This window comes from Coenobita brevimanus, chromosome 23 (genome assembly GCF_032717465.1).
Source record: "Coenobita brevimanus isolate Jiangsu-jjx chromosome 23, ASM3271746v2, whole genome shotgun sequence".
Lineage (NCBI taxonomy): Eukaryota > Metazoa > Arthropoda > Malacostraca > Decapoda > Coenobitidae > Coenobita > Coenobita brevimanus.
The window spans coordinates 74,030,788-74,053,476 of record NC_136976.1 but is presented as its reverse complement, the minus strand read 5'-3'; the positions used below and the strand labels follow the sequence as shown (position 1 = coordinate 74,053,476).

The 22,689-nt window shown below is 44.5% G+C and overlaps 1 protein-coding gene across 1 annotated transcript in view; it reads right to left on the bottom strand.

Annotated features, from left to right (window-relative positions):
• LOC145392909 (nucleoredoxin-like) overlaps positions 1–22,689 on the bottom strand; it is a 164,016-nt gene that overhangs the window by 8,319 nt on the left and 133,008 nt on the right. The window contains exon 3 of the mRNA XM_080267196.1: positions 131–385. Within this exon, the coding sequence (XP_080123322.1) occupies positions 131–385 (255 nt within the window). The remainder of the gene's footprint in view (positions 1–130; positions 386–22,689) is intronic.

Here is a 22,689-nt window from a genome sequence, read left to right as displayed (position 1 = left end):
CAACCATCCATTCCACAGCTATATTCCCTCCATAACTACAATCACATCAATACTCTAACCATCCTCACAATAATTACCATCACAACCAACACTCCTACCATAACCTGCCACACTCTCCAAGCCCTCATACCCAGTGAGCAGAAAAGTATAGTCCCTTGTAGCAGTCCTTGATGTCTTCGCTAGCGACCTCTTGGCCCTCAGGATCAACCAGCCTGGCCGAGGCGAGGATGTCCCCGACAGAACGAGGCCGCCAAGGAAAGTGCAGAGCCTCGGGATCGCTGGTGACCATCTCTCGGCCTGCCCTCGTGATCACTCGGCCACTGCGACTCTCAACCAGAACCAGCATAGGGATGCTTGTCACTTTGTACTGACGTGACAGACGGACCTGAAATAAAAATTGTATGTTAGTCTAGAACTTTGGAATATGGACTGAAAGTGAAATAATTTTTAGTATACAATGCTTGGAATACATATGTTATTTGTCTAAAATGTTTGGATATATATCTATATATATATATCTATATCTATCTATCTACCTATATCTATCTATATATATATACCAGGTATCTTTAATTCAAAGTACAGAATGCTTGGAATCTAGAAAAACTGGAATACACCTTTACTTTGATTAGCATGCTTGATATAGTTATATTGCTCTTTGGTCATGAGTGCTTGAAATATATACCGGTAGGCTATATGCTGTTAGTCTAGAATGCTTGGATTACATCTGTTGACAGAATGAATCCTTAGCATACATCTTGTTAATCTAGAATGGTTGGAATACATCCTTTGTCATTCTACAATGCTTTGAATACATCTTTAGTTAATCTAGAATATAAACAACTTCTTATCCTAGAATGCTTTGAGTACATCTTGAGTCTAGGATATATTACTGCATCTTGGAATAAAACTTTCATTAAAACCTTTCGTTCATCATCCTACTCCCTATCTCTCGTTCATTTTAAGCCCTGTATTTCTCGTTCATGTTTGGCCCGTTTCAAAGCTCATATCCGAGAACATTTACAAGGGTACAATGTTCTCTGTCAGCATATACCGGTACCTTAAAAATTCATAGGGTCAACATGGATTGTGACGTAACTATACCCTCTCCCTTATCCCTCGCAGTGTGAATGGGATCGAGGATAGGCTATCGTAGTTCAGACTATCTAACCCTTTCATTACCTAACAAAGATCCTTCCTGAGCTGAATCAGATAATCTACTGGGCTGCAGAATAATGTAGAAAACGCGTCACTGGTGTGAAGGTAATAGTGGAAAAAACTATCTCGTCCCTTACATGAAAGAGGTCCTTATGGGTTAAATAAATCTGTCCAAAGGTGGCGAATAATGTCAGTAGACCTGTAGTTCGGTCACCTCTCTCTCTCTCTCACTTTCTCTAAAATTTTGTAAGTATCCATTCTTTTTTCTATTATATATTTTCCTGCTCTCTCTCTCTCTCTCTCTCTCTCTCTCGTGCGTGCCTCATAACAAAGCAGGGCCATAAAGTTTTCAACAGACACTTGCGTTTTTCACATAATGTCAGGTTTAGTCTCCACTCTGGGATCATATTCGGTAATTCGGAGGAACGCTGCGAGGGAAGGGAAGGAAAAGTTAAGGATGGAAGGAAAGAAGGAAAGAAAGAGGGAGAGACGGAAGAACAGAGAAAATGTGAAGGAAGGAAGGAAGGAGGATGGAAGGAAAGAAGGATATAGGAGCAATGGGAAGGAAGGGAGGGAGGGCATATAAACAAATGTAAAGGAAGGAAGGAACGGGGAAGGAATAAGGGAAAGGAGGTGAACAAGGATGAAGGAAGAAAGTGGGAAGGAGGGAAGGAAGGCATGGAGACGGGAAATGGAAGTTAGAATGAGGTATAATATATAAATAATAGTAATGATGATGATGATGAAATTAGTAATGGTGATAATTATGTGATTAGTAGTGATAATAATATTGAGATTAATAATGATAATAATAGGATTGATGATGATGATGATGATGATGACGATAATGACGACAATATTAAAACGATAACGGTGGTGAAAATGACGATAATGAAAGTAATCCCAAAGAAAATGACTGTAGATGAAAATAATGATGGTGAAGGTGATGAATGTGATGATGAGGGGATGATGATTCTAGTCCGATGGAGCCAGAGGGGAACGTGAGCATGCATAGGAAATGAGGGTGAGGGGGAGGAAGACGGGAGGACAAGGGAGAGAGAGAGAGAGAGAGAGAGAGAGAGAGAGAGAGAGAGAGAGAGAGAATGTAATATATATGAAAAAGAGTGAAGGAAAACAAGAGAAAGGAATATGAGACAAAAAATAGACAGAGGCAAAAGGAAAAGAAAAAGATAAATGGAAATGAGGAAAAGAAATGGAAAAGAGGAAGAGGCAAGAGTATGACTGAGACAAAACGAAAAAAGTGAGAAACAGAAAATAAAATTCTATGGAAGACAAAATTATAGAAGGAAAAGGGAAAAACAAATAAAATGCAAATAGAAAGAAGAAAGGAAACAAGAAAAACAGGGAAAAAGGAAAGAAAAAGAACGAAAATGAAAAGGAGTAAAAGACAGGCTGAAAGAAAACGATGACACGAAACAGAAAAGGAAATAATGAAGAAAGGAAAAGAGGAAAATTTATAGAGGGGGAAAATAAAAAAAAGGGAAGAAAAATAGAGGAAAAATAAATAAGTAAGAAAGACGTAAAATAAAAGATGAAGGAAAAGAAGAAAGGAGGGCAGAATCGGAAACCAGCGACTCAGACAAATGAAATCCACCCAGGCAGAAGACAGCGACTGGAAAGAATGAAATACCTAAGTCATCCCCAAAACACCACCACCACCACCACCACCACCAATATCATCAGCATTACCGCCATCATCATCATACTTCGAATAACAGAAAAAATATCCACCTCACAAAACATCAAATCAACCTACATAAAAAAAAAAAAAAGATTAAAAAAAGACGAAAATGACGAGCCTGTAAACTAAATAATGTCCATGACGTTTATTCTTGATGGATGAAGTCAAGAGGCGTGGGAATATTCTGCACTTTTAAAATTATTGTGCGCCTCAAAATACCCCCTAGCGGAGGCGTCGGGAACTCAGCCACCCGTTGCCATGGTAACCGGGCCAGATGATTGTCTTACGCGAGAGGAAAGTGTTTTTTAGTTTTTTCGCTTTAAAATTTCCTTCTCGTGTTGCGACGTTGCACACTCCGGTAAATTGATGCGGGAGGAGGAGGAGGAGGAGGAGAAAGACATGAGAAAGAGGTGGGGGAAGGAGGAGGAGGAGGAGGTGGAAGACAATGAGGGAAAAAAAAAAAAAAGGAAATGTGATGAGAACTGAATGAAGCAGAAATGGAGGGGAAGGGAAAAAGAGGAGGAGGAGAGGGGGAAATATACGTTTAGGGGAGACATCAAGGAGGAAAAATAGAAGGGTGATGTGGACTAGGAGAAAAAAAAGAAAAAGAAAACGAGGAGGAAGAGGAAGAGAGGAAGCTAGAAATTAGGAATGGAAAGGTTGGTAGAAGCAGGAAAGCTAAGTGCAAGCTAAAAGAAGAAGACCAAGGAAAATTACGGAGAAGACGAAGAAGGGAATATTTTACTGATTCATTTATAACGTTAATATTACCTTGTGTGATATTAATTAAACTTATATCGAAAAAAGAAAAAATGTCCAGTGCCCCCCCCCAAAAAAAAAGGAGTAAAATGCAAAATAAATAACTAAGGAAAACGTGACTCTCTCTCTCTCTCTCTCTCTCTCTCTCTCTCTCTCTCTCTCTCTCTCGCTCAGCAAACAAGCAGGGCCAATGCAAGTGTTCTCAGCCCCGACCTGCAACAAAACCTTCACTTCAAAGGTGCCCTGTGGTTGGCTGGCGAGGAGAGGGGAGGACAGGAATGGAAAGGAAAAGAAAGGAATGGAAAGGAAAGGAAAGGAAAGGGAAGGGAAGGGAAGATATGACGAGTGGAGAGAGAAGTCAGAGGAGAGGTGAGGAGGGGAGAGAGGTGGAGGAGAAAAAAGGACAGAAACTGGAGAGGGAGGGAGGGAGATATGTGAGAAAGTCGAACCCGAGTAAGAAGCGGGAGACGAGTGGTGTAAAGCAGATTAATGCAGAGCAGAGGAGAGGAGAGAAGAGTGGAGTGGAGAAGAATAGAGAAAAGATGAGAGTAATGTAGAGCAGAGGAAAGAAAATTGAAAGAAGAGAGAAGGAATGAAAAGAGGGAGGAAGAAGAAAGAGAAGAAGGAAGCGAGACAAGGGGGTGGAATGGAATGAAGGTAAGCATAAGGAAATACGGAGACAGAGGGAGTGATTATAACACACACATACACACACACACAATAACATGGAGACGCAAAAGAAGGGGCAACTGGAAACTACGTGTGTAAATAAGTTTCATTCTCTGTCCGTCTGTCTGTCTGTCTCTCTCATAACCAATCTACCCCATCTTTTTTCTCCTACTCTTCTCTCTATCGCGAGCCTCTGATTGGGCTGCATCGCTCGTTCAAGCAATCCGATGGGAAATGAAACGAGTCAGAGCCAATCTGTCGTGGGAAAAAGGGAGTTTAGGGAGGGAGGGAGGGAGAGACAGGGACAGCAAGGGAGGGGAGGAGAGATGGCAGGTTGGGTAGAGGGAGTAGGATATGATGGGCGGGAGGAAGAGAGGAGGGATGTACGGGATGGGATGTAGAAAGGAAGAGAAGGGTATGGTAGGGAAGAGGATGGAAGGAAAGAAGGGAAAGAGGAGAGGAGAAGGAAGAGAAGGAGGGAGGGAAGGGAAGAGAAGGGAGAAGGAAATAGGCAGGGAAGAGGAAAAATGGGAAGAGAAGGAATGAGGAAGGAAAAGACAGGAACGAGGAGGAGGAAAGGGATAAAAGTGAAGTGAAGAGGAGGAAGAGAAATTACGAAGATATGTGAGAGGAGAAAGAGAAGAGAGGAAGATTGGACAATGAAAGACCAGAGAGAAGGAAGCGGGGAGAGATGGAGGGAGAGGGAAGGGGAGAGAAGGGACCAGAGGAGACAGGAAGGGAGGGGTGAGGGGAGAGTGGGGTAATGGAAAGGGGAGAGGAGAGGGGAGTGTGAGAGGGGAAAGAGGGAAATAAGATGAAGGGTAAGAGGTAGAGGGGATGAGGGAGGGGTTGGTGGCGTGGGGTAAGGTGGATGAGGGATGAGTGAGGAGGGAGGGAAAGGACTGGAGAAAGGAAAAACAGAGAGGGAGGGAGAAATAAGGGGGGGGGGGAGGAAAAGAGATGGAGACCTGAGATGCGTGGAGGGAAGAGAGGCCTGATCACCTTCTCCTTAATTACTTTCTTCCTAATTGTCTCCTTCCCTTCCTCGAGAATCTCCTCAATATTTTTTTTTATTATTTTTTTTTCTTAATCGAAGGGTTCCAAATCATTAGCTGGAACAAGTGTCTATCCCTGAACTCTCTTTCTCGCTCTCTCTCTCTCTCTCTCTCTCTCTAATTCACAAACCAATCGACGCAGCTTTTTTTCTCAGTCCAACTGTAAATAAAGTGTATCCTCTCTCTCTCTCTCTCTCTCAAGACGGTTTAGAAGTCAGGTCACGCCTTAGCTACCTGCAAGGGAGAGAGAGAGAGAGAGAGAGAGAGAGAGAGAGAGAGAGAGAGAGAGAGAGAGAGAGAGAGAAGAGAAGAGGAAGAAAGAGATGAAGAGAGGAAAGGAAGAAGGGGAAAAATGAGAAATTGAGAGGAGAATGAACGAGAGAGAACAGGGGTGGAAAAGAGAGGACAGGAGGGAGAAAGAGATAGAGAGGAGAGGAGGGGAGGCAGAATGAGAACAGGAAGAAAAAGGAGGAAAGGGGAAGGAGGAGGAAGGAGAAGGAACGACTGAGCAGAAAACAGAGAAGATGAAGAAAGGGGGAAAGGAGGAACGGGGATCAGCAAAAGGAAGAAGAAACAGAAGGAGGAAGAGGAAGAGGAAGAAAGAGGAGTTAAGAGGCAGTTCACCACACCAGTACCCTAATTACACAATAGCCTGACGTTTATAAGAGGAGGGGAAGGGGAGGGGAGGAGAGAGGAGAGAAGTGAGGAGAGGAGACGTGGGGAAAGGGAGAGGGAAGTGAGGAGAGGAGACATGGGGAAAGGGAGAGGGAAGAGAGGAGAGGAGACGTGGGGAAAGGGAGAGAGAAGTGAGGAGAGGAGACGTGGGGAAAGGGAGAGGGAAGAGAGGAGAGGAGTGGAGAGAAGAAGAGAGGAGAGGAGATGAGGGGAAAAGGTAGGGGAAGAAAGGAGAGGAGAGGAGAGGCATACGAACAGAAAGGAAAGAAAGGAGACAGGAAATGGAAAGAGGGAAGGAGAAGAAAGAAGAGCTGAATGAAATGAAGTGAAGAAAGAGGAAAGGAAAGAGGAATAGAAGAGAGAAGCCCAGACGACAAGAGAAAGAATGACGACAGGAAATATAGAATGACGGAACAGAGAACTGAAGAGACAATAAGACGAAGGAAAGAAGAAAAATAGTATGCAGAGAGGGAAGGGAGGGAGGTACGAAGAAAAGAGTAAATACGAGACAGAAGGAGAGCAAGAGGAAGGAGGAGGAAAAAGGAAGAGGAAAGGCAGGAGGACAGATAAGAAGCAGAAGAGAGAAGGAAGACAGAAAAGAGTGGAAGTGAAGACAATACATGCAAGAGAAGAGAGTCAGGGAAGAAACATGAAAGAAGACAAAGGAAGACTAAAAACCAAGGAGATGTGAAGGGGAGACAAGACGGAATAGACAATAAACAGAGTAATGAGCAAATGTGAAGAGGAGAGGAGAGGGAGACGAAATAAAAAGAGAAATATGACAAGGATAGTGAGCATAAAGCAAACAGGGGGAAGGGTAACAAAGGAAAAAGGAAAATAACGAAGAAATATGAGAAACGGGATAGAAGGAGAGGATGAAGTGAAGTGAAAAAGACTAAATGAACGGAAACTGAAGAAATATATATGACGTGAATAATGAGAGAGAGAGAGAGAGAGAGAGAGAGAGAGAGACCAGTAGTTCCCAAACATACCAGTGATCTACCCAGCTGTGTTGACAAGGAGGCACTAAGAGGAGGGGGGGGAGGGGGTTGTAAACAGACAGACTCTCTCTCTCTCTCTCTCTCTCTCTCTCTCTCTCTCCACATAAAGGAACAATCACGCCCTGTTTTGTCTTCCTCCGTTTTGTCCTTCAGTGACTATTGTTTTATCCTTCCTCTTGCCCGCCTCAGTTTTCCTCTGCCCTGTCCTGCCCATTAATGTCCTTCCTTGTCCTGCCCTGCCCTGCCCTGCTCATCTATTATACATATTTGGCATAAACTGAAACTGCAAGACCTTTACGTGACAAAACCAAGACACAAGGATTGAAAGCATCCGAAATTACGTATCAGATCTGCAGCTACTAAATCGGTGAGATAAAAATGATAAGTACAAAAAGACTGACTGATAATAACATACAACCGGACAGAAAATATATTGAGTTCATAGACACATATCTCTCTCTATCTCTTTATCTATTATATATCTATATATATATATATATATATATATATATATATATATATATATATATATATATATATATATATATACTGTATATATATATGAGAGAGAGAGAGAGAGAGAGAGAGAGAGAGAGAGAGAGAGAGAGGAAAATAAAGCAATTCCGCAAGACAGTAAGCAATAAAGAGGGATCGTAAGAAGGAAAGATGAGATGTGGAAATGAGATGAAGAATTGGGAGGAAGATGAAGAAAGGAAGAGGGAGAGGAGAAGATGAGGAAGGAGGAGGAAAGGAGGAAAACTATGGAGGAAAGTAGTGGAGGAGGAGGAGAAAAAGTGGAAGGGAGAGAGGAGGAAGATGGTAGGAGGAGAAAAAGATGCAAAAGGTAGGAAAGAGGGAAATATTATGGAGGAAAGAAAACAGGAAAGGCAAGAACGAAGGAAAAATGGAAGGAGGCGAAGGACAAAAGAAGGACTGGAATATGATGTGTGTTTTATGCCTTTCCGATAAAACTGTGTGTGTGTGTGTGTGTGTGTGTGTGTGTGTGTGTGTGTGTGTGTGTGTGTGTGTGTGTGTGTGTGTGTGTGTGTGTGTAGAGACAGGGTCCGTGACAGTCTAAACTTTACCTCTTCAGAACCGTAAACAACATGAAACGTGGCCACACACACACACAGGTACAGATACATATACATACGCGAGCATTTATTTAGACAAGCATTCCTATGTACACCAACAGCACACACACACACACACACACACACACACACACACACACACACACACACACACACACACGTACAGATACATATACATACACGAGCATTTATTTAGACAGGCATTCCTACGTACACCAACAAGAGCGCACGCACACACACACACACACACACACACACACACACACACACACACACACACACACACACAAAACTTTTTTCTTTGTACTCCACAACACACGAGTGGTATTCCTTTGAGGGTCTCTCTCTCTCTCTCTCTCTCTCTCTCTCTCTCTCTCTCTCTCTCTCTCTCTCAGCTTTTTCATGATTTACCCGAGAGAAAGAGAAAATGGGGGATCATGATAACTGAATAGCAAGATATTTCTCTCTCTCTCTCTCTCATTTCCAACTTTTCATTCCCCATCCTTCTCTTCTCGCTCTTTCTCTCTTCATTTCCATACTTCTTCTCTTCCCTCTTCTTCTCCCTTCCTCCCTCCTTCCCCCCTTCCTTCTATTCTCTCCCATGCCACATACCAAACATTATTTTTTTCTTCTTCCCCTTCCCCTCCTTCCTTTGCTCAAACAAGCACATCCCTCACCCTTCCTTCCTTCCTTCGTTTCCTCCCCTCTTTCCTTTCTTGCCTGCCTTCCTGCCTACCTGCCTGTTTCCCTCCCTCCTTCCTTCCTTCCTTTCCTCAGTCCTTTCATCCCTCATTCCTGTCCTCCATTCTTCCTTCCTCCCCTCCTTTCTTCCTTCATTAATTAATCTCTTAACTTTCTTCCCCGTCTCCCTTTCCTTACATCTCTTCTTCCTTCCTCCTGTTACACCTTCCTTCCTTCCTTCTCTCCCTCTTCTTCCTTCCTTCCGGCACTACTTCCTTATCTACTTCTTGTCTACCTTCCTTCCATTCTCCCTTCATTCCTTCTCTTTCTCCCTCCTTCCATTCTCCATTCATTCCTTTTGTGCTTCCTTCCTTCCTTCCTTTTTTTTTAATGTCCGCATTTCTTCCCTCCATTCTCTTCGTACTCTTTTCCTTCCTTCCCTCCATCCTTCCAATTCCCTCCTTCTTCCTTCCTGTCTTCCTTCCTTCCTTCTATTTTACCTAAGCTTCTCCAACATTCTTCCTTGTATACCTTTCCCTGTCCAAAATTTATACAGACATTAATATATATAAACATTCTATTAACATCAAGGAACGCCAAGTTAAACTCTCTCTCTCTCTCTCTCTCTCTCTCTCTCTCTCTCTCTCCCTCCCTCTCTCTCAGCCATAATCTCTCTAAATCTAAATACGATCTTCATTCCCCGGTCGGCCCAACCTAACCATAATTCTACCAAAACACAAGTCGGGAGAGCTCGGCACCAAGACGCTATTTCGGCCCGCCAATTCCCGAAACAGTTTACCGAAGTCCATTTTCAGTCGAGAGCGAATATAAACCCGAAGTATTATTATTTCCATCTTTTTTCCTGTACTTTTTCCTTTTTTCTTTTTTTCCCGGCAAAAGTTTCCTCAAGAGTCCGATTTCCATTACGGAGCCGAACTGGTAAAAAGGGTCAGCCGCGCAGTCTAGCAGTCGCGATTAAAAAATGTAGCGGTTTTTACAGCTAGAGTGAGTTGGAGAGACGGAGGAAAGACAAGGAGGGAATGGAGAGAGGGAGGGAAATGGAGAAGGAGAGGGAGGGAAATGAAGGATGAGAGGGCAAGAATGTTATGGAAGGAAAGAGAGAGATGAAGGAAGAGAGTTATGGGTGGGAAGAGAGAAAGTGAGGGAAGACAGAGAGAGAGAGAGAGAGAGAGAGAGAGAGAGAGAGAGACAGAGACAGAGACAGACAGACAGACAGACAGACAGAGAGGACTAATTGCTCTCTCCTCACCCACCTATCCCTCCGACGAAATAAAAAAAAAATAATATACGAAAAATTGCAAGAAAAAACGACGAATTAATTGACTCTCTCCAAATCTTCCTCTCCCTCCGAAATGATAAATGGTTTAATTGCCCTTGCACAGTCAATACGTAAATAGCTAACATTTTCTTCTTCATTATCATCTTTTTCTTTTCTTCTTCTTCTTCTCTCTTCTTCCTCCTCCTCCTCCTTCTTCTTCCTCTTCTTCTCCTCCTCTTCATTCTTCTTCTTCTTTATCTTCTTCTTCTTCCGACATAAGGACAGTTATGAACCAATCAGCAGAATAGGAGGATATAAACTCCTCTCTCTCTCTCTCTCCGGCGTGGGAATGAAAGGATAAAAACTGGCTCTCTCCACCCACCCACCCCTCCGGAAAGCTTGCCAGAGAGGGTTGAGAAATTCGCCATGAAAGTGGGGACATACAGACCACTGCTTTGTTTTGAGAGAGAGAGAGAGAGAGAGAGAGAGAGAGAGAGAGAGAGAGAGAGAGAGAGAGAGAGAGAGAGAGAGACAAAGAAATGGGGGGAGGTTAGAGTAGGGGAGAGGGAGAGGGTTTAGGCATGGAGTGGGGGGTGAAGGGAGGAGAAGGAGAGGTGGAAATGAATTACACAGGAGTACATCAGAATACAAAAACGTACACAGGTAAACTAATCAATGTACAAGAGGACACTGTGAGGAAAAAGAGGAAGAGGAGTTGGGAGGAGGGGAGAGGGAGGAGAGGGGTGGTGGGGGGATGGGGAAGAAGAAAGGGTAAGGGAAGGAGAAAAGGGAGAGGGGTGAGATGGGTGGTGGAGAGAAGGGAAGGGCAGGGAGGCTGGAGAAGAGATAGAGGAAGGAATGGAAGAAGGGAAGAGACAGGGTAAGAAGAGATGGGAAAAAAAAGGGGAGGAGAGGTGAATGTGAAGAAGAGGAGATGGAAAGAAGAGGGGAGGGGGTGAATGACAAGAAGAGGGGAAATACGAGAGAAGGGGAAAATGAAAGGAAAGGGACGGAAGGAGACTGAGTTGCAAAAAGGAGAGAAATAGGGAAGGGGAAGGAAGGGGAGAGGGAAAGGGGAGAGAAGAGGGAATCGGGGGAGGGAAGAGAAGAGAGGGGAAAGAGAAAGGAGGGGAGGTGAAGGAGGGGAGGGGAAGGAGAAGGGGAAGGGGGAGGGGTGTTGTTGGCAAGTCTGTGGATCCAGTTTATAAACAAAGACCGGACGAGACGGGGGGAGGAGGAAGGAGAGAAGAAAGAATGAGAAAGAAAGAGGGAGGGAGGGAGGGAGAAAAAGGAAGAAGGAGGGAGGGAGGAAGATAAAAGGGAAGAAGGAAGAGGGAGGAAAAATATAAAGAAATACAGGCAGAATGAAAGATAGTTAGATGATATTTAGGGTAAAGGAGAAAACTGTAAGTATAAGCATATACCGGGAAAATATATACATACAGAGAGAGAGAGAGAGAGAGAGAGAGAGAGAGAGAGAGAGAGAGGGGGGAAGGGGAGATGTGAGAAAGGACTCGGCATCCGGCCCCCCAGGTAGATCTCAAGAACAAGAGAGAGAGAGAGAGGGGGGGGAGACAAGGAGAAAGGGAGAGAAAGAGGTAATAAACTAGGCTAATGAGAGAGAGAGAGAGAGAGAGAGAGAGAGAGAGAGAGAGAGAGAGAGAGAAAATTATACCTTTATGTACGAGTATATCTATTAGTATACTTGTGTAATATATACCTTCCACGTACGAGGGAGATTCATGCAAATATTTAAGAATGATGATGATGACGATGGCGATGATGATGATGATGATAATAATAAAAAAATAATAAAACTAATAACAATACCACCACCACCACCACTACTACTACCACTACAGGTACTATTACTACAACTACTACTACTACTACTACTACTAATAATAATAATAATAATAATAATAATAAACAGGCAATTTTTTTTTATCCACTAAGAACGATGGTGTTTTTTTAGCTGATAAAAATCCTATAATACATATATATTTTTTTTCTTACTTTTTTGTTTCCCTTGTTTTCAGTTCAATGTCTGTCAAAATCTTTCTCCTCCCCTCCTCTCCTCTTCCCTCTTCCTCTTCTATCTTTAACTTCTCCTCTTTTTTTATCGTTCTCCTCTTTTTTCCATCCTCTCTCTCTCCTCTTTTCTCCCCTCCTCCTTCCTCGAGACCTGGTGGGAACTCTCTCACCGTCGGGGGTCACATCTCTCTCTCTCTCTCTCTCTCTCTCTCTCTCTCTCAAGGGTTCCTGGTACAAGCCAGAGAGGAACATTAGAGAAAATTTAGATTCCAACCAAAGTCTCTCTCTTGCTCATTTATTAGGGCAAAGGTCTCTCTCTCTCTCTCTCTCTCTCTCTCTCTCTCTCTCCCTCTCTCTCTCTCCCACTGTTCAAGTTCTGTAATTAGAAGTTAAGTTTTTCTATCAATTATAAAGTCGGATCACCATGAAAGGATCGTCAGGAAAGTGTGGTCTCTCTCTCTCTCTCTCTCTCTCTCTCTCTCTCTCTCTCTCTCTCTCTCTCGTCGGAAAAATGTACACACACGGACAAATAGTGGAAAGAAAAGAGAAAATGAGAGAGAATGAGAGAGTTGGTGAAAGCGAGGATGAAAGGAATGTGAGTGGCCAGAAACTAATGAGGTAGAGAAAATAGAGAGAGAGAGAGAGAGAGAGAGAGAGAGAGAGAGAGAGAGAGAGATTCTATTACCTCTCACTCTATATTTCATGTCTAATTTTCTTCCTTCTTAAATATTTATCTTTTTCTCACTCTCCCCTTCGCCTCTCCTCTCTTTCTTCCCCTCCTACTTTTCCTTCCTCCTCTCTTCTACTCTCCTCTCTCTTTCCCCTCTTCATCTCATTTTCTCTCCCATCTTTTACCTCCTCTCACATACGTCTCTCTCTCTCTCTCTCTCTCTCTCACCGGTCTAACGAGGGTATGGCTATTACCTTTGATGGCTGGTTTGTCATGCTTCCCCTCACACCTCCTTCCCCTCTTGCCTCTTCTCTCTTCCTCCCCTCATCCCCTTCTCCCTCCCCTCACTCCCTTCTCTCTCCCTCCCTATTTGCCTCCCCTCTCTCTCTCCCCTCACTCCCTTCTCTCTCCCTCTCTCATTCTCTCTCCCTCCACCTCATCCTCTCTTCACACCTACCCTCCTTTGTACTCTTTCCTTCCTACCTCTTCTCTTCCTCTCTGTATATTTCTCTCTCTTTCATCTACTTTACCTCTCGCACACACTCATCATACTCTCTCACACTTCTCACACTATTTCCTCCCTCTCTCCTCCTCCTCTTCATCCTTGCCATCAATCTCTCATCTTTATCTTATCCTCTCTCTCTCTCTCTCCTCTCACTTCCGACCTCCCCTCACCCTCTCTCTCATCTTGCCGTCATATTCCCCCCCCCCCTCTCTCTCTCAGCTTCTTCCCTCCTTCTCCTCACCTTCCCTCACAACCACCCTCCTTATTCCTCTCATCCTCTCTCTCCAAGTTCATCTCTTTCCCTCCCCCTCTCTCCCCTTCCCTTCCCCTCCCCTCACGCGTTCCTCTCTCTCTCTCTCTCTCTCTCTCTCCCCACTCTTGCCCTCTCTAATTTTTCTCCTCTCATCATTCTCTATCACGCCTTCTCGTCTTTGATCTCTCTCTCTCTCTCTCTCTTTGATCCCTCCTCTCTTCACACCTCTCTCACCTCTCAGCCTCTCCTCATTTCCTCCCCTTTCACACCCCCACTCATCTCCCTTTTTGGGGATTTTTTCAACCCACTTATTCACCTCCCTCTCTTCCTCCTTCCTTCCTCTCCCTCTTCTTCTCTTCCTCTCTCTCTGTCTCTGTCTCTGTCTCTCTCTCTCTCTCTCTCTCTCTTCTTGCTTCCATATTCTTTCTTTCCCCAATGCTTCCTCTCTTCCTCCTCTTTATTTCATGTCTCTCTCTTTACCACTTTCTTTTTCTCTCTTACTTCTCTCTTCAGTTTATTTTTTCTCTTCCCTCTATCTCCGTCTCTCTTTCTTCTCTCACATTCCTTTCTCCACTTTTATTCCTTCTCTGAGGCTTTCTCACTTCTGTCTCACTCTTCTCTTCCTCTTTTTATTTCTTCATTTATACATCGTGCTCGCCTTTCCCTTTCTTATGCATTCTTCATTTCACCTCACTATTCGCAATCCATCTCTTTCTCTCTCTCTCTCTCTCTCTCTCTTTTTCTTTCTCTCTCTGTACCTGTATCTGTCTCTCTCTCTCTCTCTCTCTGCTTTACTACCCTATTCATAAACTTCCGTAATTAGAGAAGTCTTTCCACTGCGGCCGCCTCGCCTGCTAAGGACCAACAAGTCTGTGTATCTATGTAACTCTGTGTAACTATGCAGCTCCCTCTCTCTATCTATCTATCTACCTATCTATTTACCTACCTATCTCTGTTCTTCAGTTTAAGCTGCTATTTTCTTGGTCACTTTCATCTTAGCTCTCTTCGAATCCCCCCCCTCCTTTCTCTCTCTCTCTCTCTCTCAGTGGTGATGTGATGGGCTTCTGGAATGGGCTAACGACTCTCTACCTCAGTATAATGTGGTTGATACGGGACAGTTTGGGTAATTACAGAGTACAATTAGGATCGCGATTAATAGTAGCAGTAGTAGTAGTAGTTGTAGTAGTAGTAATAGTGGTGATGGTGGTGGATATTGTTGTTGTTGTTGTTGTTATTATTATTATTATTATTTTACCGTCAAGGGACCAAGTGCACTACAGTGTGGGAAAACGATGATGATGATGATGATGATGATGATGATGATGATGATGATGATGATGATGATGATGATGATGATGATGATGATGATGATGATAATGATGATGATGATGATGATGATGATGATAATGATGATGATGATGATGATGATGATGATGATAATGATGATGATGATGATGATGATGATGATGATGATAATGATGATGATGATGATGGTGAAATACTACAAACAACTATGAAGAAAACAAAGAACAGGGCAAAGAAAAAGAAAAACAGAGAAAAGACTAAAAAAAACGACAGACATTAATTTCAAAACAACACCAAGAAAATAGTAACGAAGAAGTGTTAATGGCTCACGTTTTTTTTTTTCTTTTTTTTAATTTCCCCCGAATTAGAATAATTTTTTGTTACTGCTCAATAAATTTTCTCTTTTTTCATTTTAGTAGTTCGTTCTTTTATTGATATTTGCCCCCTCCTCTCTCTCTCTCTCTCTCTCTCCCTCTCTCTAATTTCCTCCCAATTGGATTTTTTATGATCCTACTCAATATATTTTCTCTCAGTTTTGGTTATATACTCGTTCTTTTATTGGTATTTGCTCTCTCTCTCTCTCTCTCTCTCTCTCTCTCTCTCTCTCTCTCTCTCTCTCTCTCTCTCATTGCTTCAGTCTTTCCCCTTTGATCTTACCCTTTCATCTTCCTCATCTCTGTCTTCCTCTTGTCTTACGATCTTCTACCTTTTCTTTTCGGCTAACCAATCTTTACCTCTCTCTCTCTCTCTCTCTTTCTTTCTTTCTTTCTCTCTCTCTCTCTCTCTAAGAGCGTAATGGAGGGGGTCTGCTTGTCTGAATGCCAATTAATTTCTTGTTGAAGGGGAGGTTGAGAGAGAGAGAGAGAGAGAGAGAGAGAGAGAGAGAGAGAGAGAGAGAGAGAGAGAGAGAGAGAGAGAGAGAGGATGTTTATGTGCGTGTGTTAGTAATTCGTTACCTATTCCGTAACATCACACACACATACTGGACAACTCTCTCTCTCTCTCTCTCTCTCTCTCTCTCTCTTATGTTCATAAATCAAATATGTGAAAACTTTGATAAGTCAACTCGAAAAATTGTTGTACAGTCTCTAGCTCTTAGCATAATAAATTACTGTATAGGTATATGGGGTACGACAAATGATACCTTACTTCACCAAGTTCAGAAATTACAAAATTTTGCAGCTAAAATAGCTATCGGGGGAGCAAGAAAGTATGACCATGTAACCCCCATCATAAAGGAATTAAAGTGGTTAAAGATTAAAGATAAACATATTTTTGACAGATGTACCACTGTTTATATGGCTGTCAATGGTTTTTATCCGGAGTGGTATCTAAAGTTGTCCACTGTCACTGAAAACACAGCCAGTACAACAAGACAGCGAAATAACCTTTTTGTGCCTAGAGCCAGAACAAACTCTGGTGCCAGAGCCATCACCATACTAGCACCCAAACTGTGGAATAATTTACCTACTGATATCACTCATTCCGGAAGCATACATGTTTTCAAATCTAAACTTAGGGAGTTAATTTTAAGTGATTTGTAGTTGATATTATCATGTATCGAATATGACATGACTATTTTTGTCTGTGACTTTGTATACCGATTTGTAAGAATAACCATATTTTATGGAAATAAAGTATTTGAACTTTGAACTTTGAACTCTCAGATCTCTAGGGACCAATTAAGGAGAAATAAAAAAAAAAACACGAAACTCCTCCAAATCAATCAAGACTTAGGATAAAAAAATTGTCTTGCGAAAAAAAACACGACAAAAAAACAGCTTACGAAAAAGTTGAGTGTGTGTGTGTGTGTGTGTGTGTGTGTGTGTGTGTGTGTGTGTGTGTGTGTGTGTGTGTGTGTGTGTGTTTTACTCCTTCACGTCTATTTCCTTTTCTTTTCTTCCTTCCTTCCCTCTTTCTTCGTCTTTCCTTGATTTTCCTTCCCTTTCCTCCATCCGTCCTTCATATCTCCCTCTTTTCATTCCAACCATTCCTGCCATCTTCCTTCGGTCATACTTTCCTCCTTTCCTCCCTCCCTCCTTCGTTCCTTACCTTCCTTCAATCAATCTTTCCTCTTTCTTTCCCTTCTCCTTCTTCCCATCCTACCTCCCTCCTTCCTTTCTTCCTCCTTCCTTACCTTCCTCCCTCCTTTCCTTCTTCCTTCAGTAATTCTTCCTTACAAAGAGTACAAAGGAAAGTCAACAGCAATAGATCTACTGGTACTTTCACTCTTCCCTCCTTCCCTCACTTCCTTCCTCCTCTCCTCCCTCCTTCCTTCCTTCGCCCTCCCCTACAACCCACAACCCCTGAGGCAAAACTAAGCTATACCACAGGTCCCCGTAAGGCCGAAAATCCCACATATTATCCTCAGAAAATCGCCCCAAACAACCTGAGGCCAATATGTCACTCATTCTCCTTCTTGGTCAATTTCCTTCGGGTCAATTTCAGAAAGGGGTATTTTTGGGGGGTATTTTTCCCCCCCTTCCTGGTAACGGGTAATGAGAGAGACGGGAGGGAGGGAGGGGAAGGATGAGGGTGGATGGATGGGAAGGGAGGGAGGAGAAGGAAGGGGAGGGAAGGATGGTTAGGGAAGGAGGAGAGGGATGGTGAAGGATGGAGGGGTAGGGAAGGAAGGAGGGAGGAGAGGGAGGGATGGATGGGTAAGGAGGGAGGAAAGGGAAGGGCAGGGACGGTAGAGAAAGGGAGTAGGAGAGAAAAAGGGAGAGAGGGAGGAAATGAAGTGGGAGGGAGGATATGGAAGGGAGGGGATGTGAGTGTCAGAGAATGTAAATGAGTGACTGAATGCGTGAGCGAAGGAGGGAGAATATCTATATCTATTTATTTATCTATCCAAAAGGGAGAGAAGGAAGTAGACGGACGAGAGCGATAGGTATGTATGAGGGGGAAGAGAGAGAGAGAGAGAGAGAGAGAGAGAGAGAGAGAGAGAGAGAGAGAGAGAGAGAAATGAGGCGGAAGGAGGAAGGGAGGGGAAGGGAACATGAAGAAAGTGAGAGAGACGGGAGAGAAAAGAGGAGAAGAGAGCCAGAGAGAAGGAGAGAGGGAGGGAAAAGGCGCCATGGAGGAAGTATGCAAGAGAAGAGAGGGAACTGATAGAAAAGAAGAGGGAGAGAAAGGGACGAGGGAGAGAAGGGTGGGAAAGAGGGAGATGGGATAGGGAAAGGATGGGAAAAGAGGGGGGAGGGAGAGGGGGAAGAAAGAGGGAGAGGGGGAAGAAAGAGGGAGAAGGAGTACGAAGGGAGGAGAGAGGGAGAGAGAGGGAGATGGAAGGGAAGAGAGAGGGAGAGATCCGCGGAATAAGGGGGATTAAGGGGATAACCAGGAAGAGAAGGAGGGAAGGGCAGGGTATGGAAATGGGGAAGGAAGGAAGGAAGGATAAAGAATGAGACGAATGGATGAATGAAACAGAAGCAAGGTTGAAGTGTGAAGGAAAAAAGGAGTGAAGGAAGGAAGGAAGGAAGGAAAAGTGGAAGGATGAAAGGAAGGACCGGAGGGAGGAAAAATGAAAACAGGACAAAGGAAAGAAGAAAAGCGGAAGGAAAGAAGAAAAGCGGAAGGAAAGAAGGAAAGGAAGAAAATAAGGAGAGAGAGAGAGAGAGAGAGAGAGAGAGAGAGAGAGAGAGAGAGAGAGAGAGAGAGAGAGAGAGAGAGAGTACCCAATTAACCCTCTAAGCCTGGGGTGATGTTGCTTAATTGGCCAATAATCACAATTAGATTCTAACTCTATTTCCTGAATTAGCACCACGCCTCTCTCTCTCTCTCTCTCTCTCTCTCTCTCTCTCTCTAAGTGAGGGAGATGTGTGTGCAGGGGTGTGTGAAAAGGGGAAAATGTGTGTGTGTGTGTGTGTGTGTGTGTGTGTGTGTGTGTGTGTGTGTGTGTGTGTGTGAAGAGGTAATTTTCCAGTTGAGTGGTTGTTAACGAGAGAAGGACTAGTTACCATGGTTCAGGTGAGAGAGAGAGAGAGAGAGAGAGAATGCATATGTGCGTCCGTGTGTAAGTCTGTAGGCGTCTGAGTGTGTATGAATGAGTGTGTAGTGTCTGAGTGCTGTGCGTACAGAATAGTGTGTACGTATTCATGTGCAACTTAGATGTCATACAGTGTGTGTAGGTATTCCTTACTTTTGTTATCCTACTGGTTTAACAAAGAAGGCACATCCACTCGATCTATCTATCTATCCATCTATCCATGTATGTATGTGTATGTAGATAATTCCTTCCCATGCTGCCTAGGTACACAGACTCTCACGACCAAAGCCTTGAAGCTCATTTTTTTAATGTGACAATTTCTGTTTGACCTGCCCTAACCTTATTTAACCTAACTTATCCTAACCTATCCCTGTCCTATCCTAACCTAACTTGACCTTGACCTATGACCCTGACCCTGACCTACCCTACCCTATCACTAAACTATCCTACCCTGACCTACCCGAACCTACCCTAGTCTATAATCTATCCCTGACCTATCCTAACCTATCCTACCCTGACCTACCTTACCCTAAGCTGCCTTACCTTCCACACGCAAAGCCCTCCCCTCCCCGCCTCACGCCCTCTCCACCACAGCCTCTGAATATTGATAAGTTCCTCAGTCCTATACCGACCTCTTGGGATCCTAGGCAGATTTTTTTAGTATTCCACCCCCTATAAAAAGTGTGTGTGTGTGTGTGTGTGTGTGTGTGTGTAAGGAAACAGGGTGGTCCTTATATTGCGCTCTCCTGAACACTCTGAACTCTCCTGAACACCTGTGACTAATCTCAGCTCAAACTCACATGGCATTACGTGGAATGGAATCCTGGAGTTGTCCCGACCGTGTGAGAGTTAAAGGGCAGGGCAGGGCTGGGATAAGTAAAAGCAAGGCAGGGCAGGGCAGGGCGTGACGGGATACCTAATGAGTGGAGTCCCCTGAGTCGGCCACAGGGGGAAGAAAAAAGGTGGAGGAAGGAAGGGAAAGGGAAAGCAAAAGTTGTGGGTAGATAGACAGACAGACAGATAGATAGATATACACATAGAGGGGGGGGGAAAGATAAATGCGCGACAGACAAAAACAGAAAAAGGAAAGAAAATGAAAAGAGAGCAGGGGAGACACTGATAAAGAAAAAATCGTAAAGGAAAGAAGAGGAAGCGAGGCCAGTGCCACAGGGGACATCAAAGACACCGAGACGGGGAGGGGAGGGGAGGGGAGGGTGAGGGGAAGGGTGAGGGTGAGGGAGAGGGAGGGGGAGGGGGAGGAGGAGTGCTATTTGTCGGTACCGCTCAGAAGTGCACACGGAGGGGGATGTTCTACACGGGGGGACATGTACACACAGATCGTCACACATACATCCATAAATACATACATACATGCATATAACCAAACACGTGCAAAATTAAATAATAGACGTATTTTCTCTCTCTCTCTCTCTCTCTCTCTCTCTCTCTCTCTCTCTCTCTTCCAAGACCAGAAACTTCAACAACAATGGCTTCTGTAATTCTAATGCTTGAGAGAGAGAGAGAGAGAGAGAGAGAGAGAGAGAGAGAGAGAGAGAGAGAGAGAGAGAGAGAGAGACGCAAAAAATTCTCCCCAGCTCAAAGAAAACTGGCACTAAAATAAATCGCCAAAAAAAAAAAAAAAAAAAAAAATACTGTCTTTTTCTCAGCAATTTCTTCCACACCCCTGCCTGACCTTGCCTCGACTTGCCTAAGCTTTTCTGCCTTACCCCTGCCTCACCCTTGTATTGCCCTGCCTCACCTCCTCTGCCTCACTCTCTCTCATCCCCGTCCATTCCTCACATGCCTCAACCATTCATGACGTCACTACCTCTCCCCTGCCTGATATCACTCTTCCCTGCCTCACCGTTTCATTCTGCATCATTTTATCTTACTCTGCCTGACCTCAGAAGCACTCCGCCTCTCACTGCCTCTCTCCAGTCCCTCTCTGCCTCAGTATCCTACCACATTCCTGCCTAACCGCTTATACCTCACCCCTGCCTCACCCAACCTCCCTTGCCTCATTCTGCCTCACCCCTGTCTCACCTCTGCCTCATCCCTGCCTCACCTCTGTCTCACCCTGCCCCATCTTATCCTTACTACTGCCTTACCTCATCCTCACCTCTGCTTAACCCTGTGTCACCTCTGCCTCACCTAAACCTAACCTCTGCCTAACCCTGCCTCACCTCTCACGCCAAGCACTCGTTACCAGCGCTAGTGACGGCGTTATTGGCCAATTCCTACCAACTCCTGGCCCTCGTTATCAAGACTCTCTCTCTCTCTCTCTCTCTTTGTGTGTGTGTGTGTGTGTGTGTGTGTGTGTGTGTGTGTGTGTGTGTGTGTGTGTGTTTGTTATCCCTGTCAGTTTCTTGCACTGTGTCTGAAGCCGCTCTTCCAGTCTGGTCTCCCTCCCTCCTCTCTCTCTCTCTCTCTCTCTCTCTCTCAGGGGGAGTAATTTGCATATCAGTAGCCACAAGAGAAACCTTAATTACACTTGCGTCACTGAGTACTTTTTTATCCTTTAATTAGGCCTCATTATGTGCATGGCTGTCATTAGAGAGAGAGAGAGAGAGAGAGAGAGAGAGAGAGAGAGAGAGATTGTGACGAGAATAGGAGTGGAAGGGAGAGGGGAAAAACAGTGGAATGAAGGGAAGAATAAAAAGTGGTTATGATGAAGGGGAGATTGGAAGAGGGAGAGGAAGAGAGTGAGGAAGAGAGGGAGAGGGAGAGGAAGGAGGGAGAGTGAGGAAGAGAGGAAGAGAGTGAGGAAGAGAGGGGGAGGGAGAGGAAGGAGGGAGAGTGAGGAAGAGAGGGGGAGGAAGGAGGGAGAGTGAGGAAGAGAGGGAGAGGGAGAGGAAGGAGGGAGAGTGAGGAAGAGAGGGAGAGGGAGAGGAAGGAGGGAGAGTGAGGAAGAGAGGGAGAGTGAGGAAGAGAGGGAGAGGAAGAGAGGGAGAGTGAGGAAGAGAGGGAGAGTGGGGAAGAGAGGGAGAGGGAGAGGAAGGAGGGAGAGTGAGGAAGAGAGGGAGAGGGAGAGGAAGGAGGGAGAGAGAGAGGAAGGAGGGAGAGTGAGGAAGAGAGGGGGAGTGAGAGGAAGGAGGGAGAGTGAGAGGAAGGAGAGAGAGTGAGGAAGAGAGGGAGAGGGAGAGGAAGAGAGGGAGAGTGAGGAAGAGAGGGAGAGGAAGGAGGAAGGGAGGGAGAGGGAGAGAGAGAAGGGGGAAGCCAGGGAGAGGGAGAAAGAGGGAGGGAGACGGAAAATGTGAAAAGGAGAGGGAGAGGGTGACCAAAAAAAATGTAGAGGAAAGGTACCAATAACAAGGGAGAGAGAGAGAGAGAGAGAGAGAGAGAGAGAGAGAGAAAGAGAAGAAAACAGAGGAGAGGAGAGGAAAGGAGAGAAGAGGGAGAGGGGTAGGGGGAGAGGGAGAGGGGGAGGGGAAGAGTAAGATAAAAAAAAAATGACGAAAATACATGTATGATAAAGGGGGAGAGGGAGAGAGAGAGGGAGAGAGAGAAAGGGAGAAAAAGGGAGGAGGGGGAAGTTGAAGTAGAGGGAAGAATGAGTGAAGATTAAATACAGAAAATCAGGATGAGAGAGAGAGAGAGAGAGAGAGAGAGAGAGAGAGGGGAGAGGACACCAGGGTACACGAGGAAGTAAGGGATGGAATTGAGACAAAAAGGGAGAGAGAGGAGGGAAAGTGAGGGTGACTGCTGGGAGTACGAAGAGAGAAGAGAGAGAGAAAAAGAGAGGAGAACGAAGCGAGGGAGAAGAGGAAAGAGGTAATAAAGAGGAAGGAAAGGAGAGAGGGAGAGAAGAAAAACAGAGAGAGAGGGAGAGAGGAAGAAAGAATGGAAGAGAAGAAAAAAAGAGAA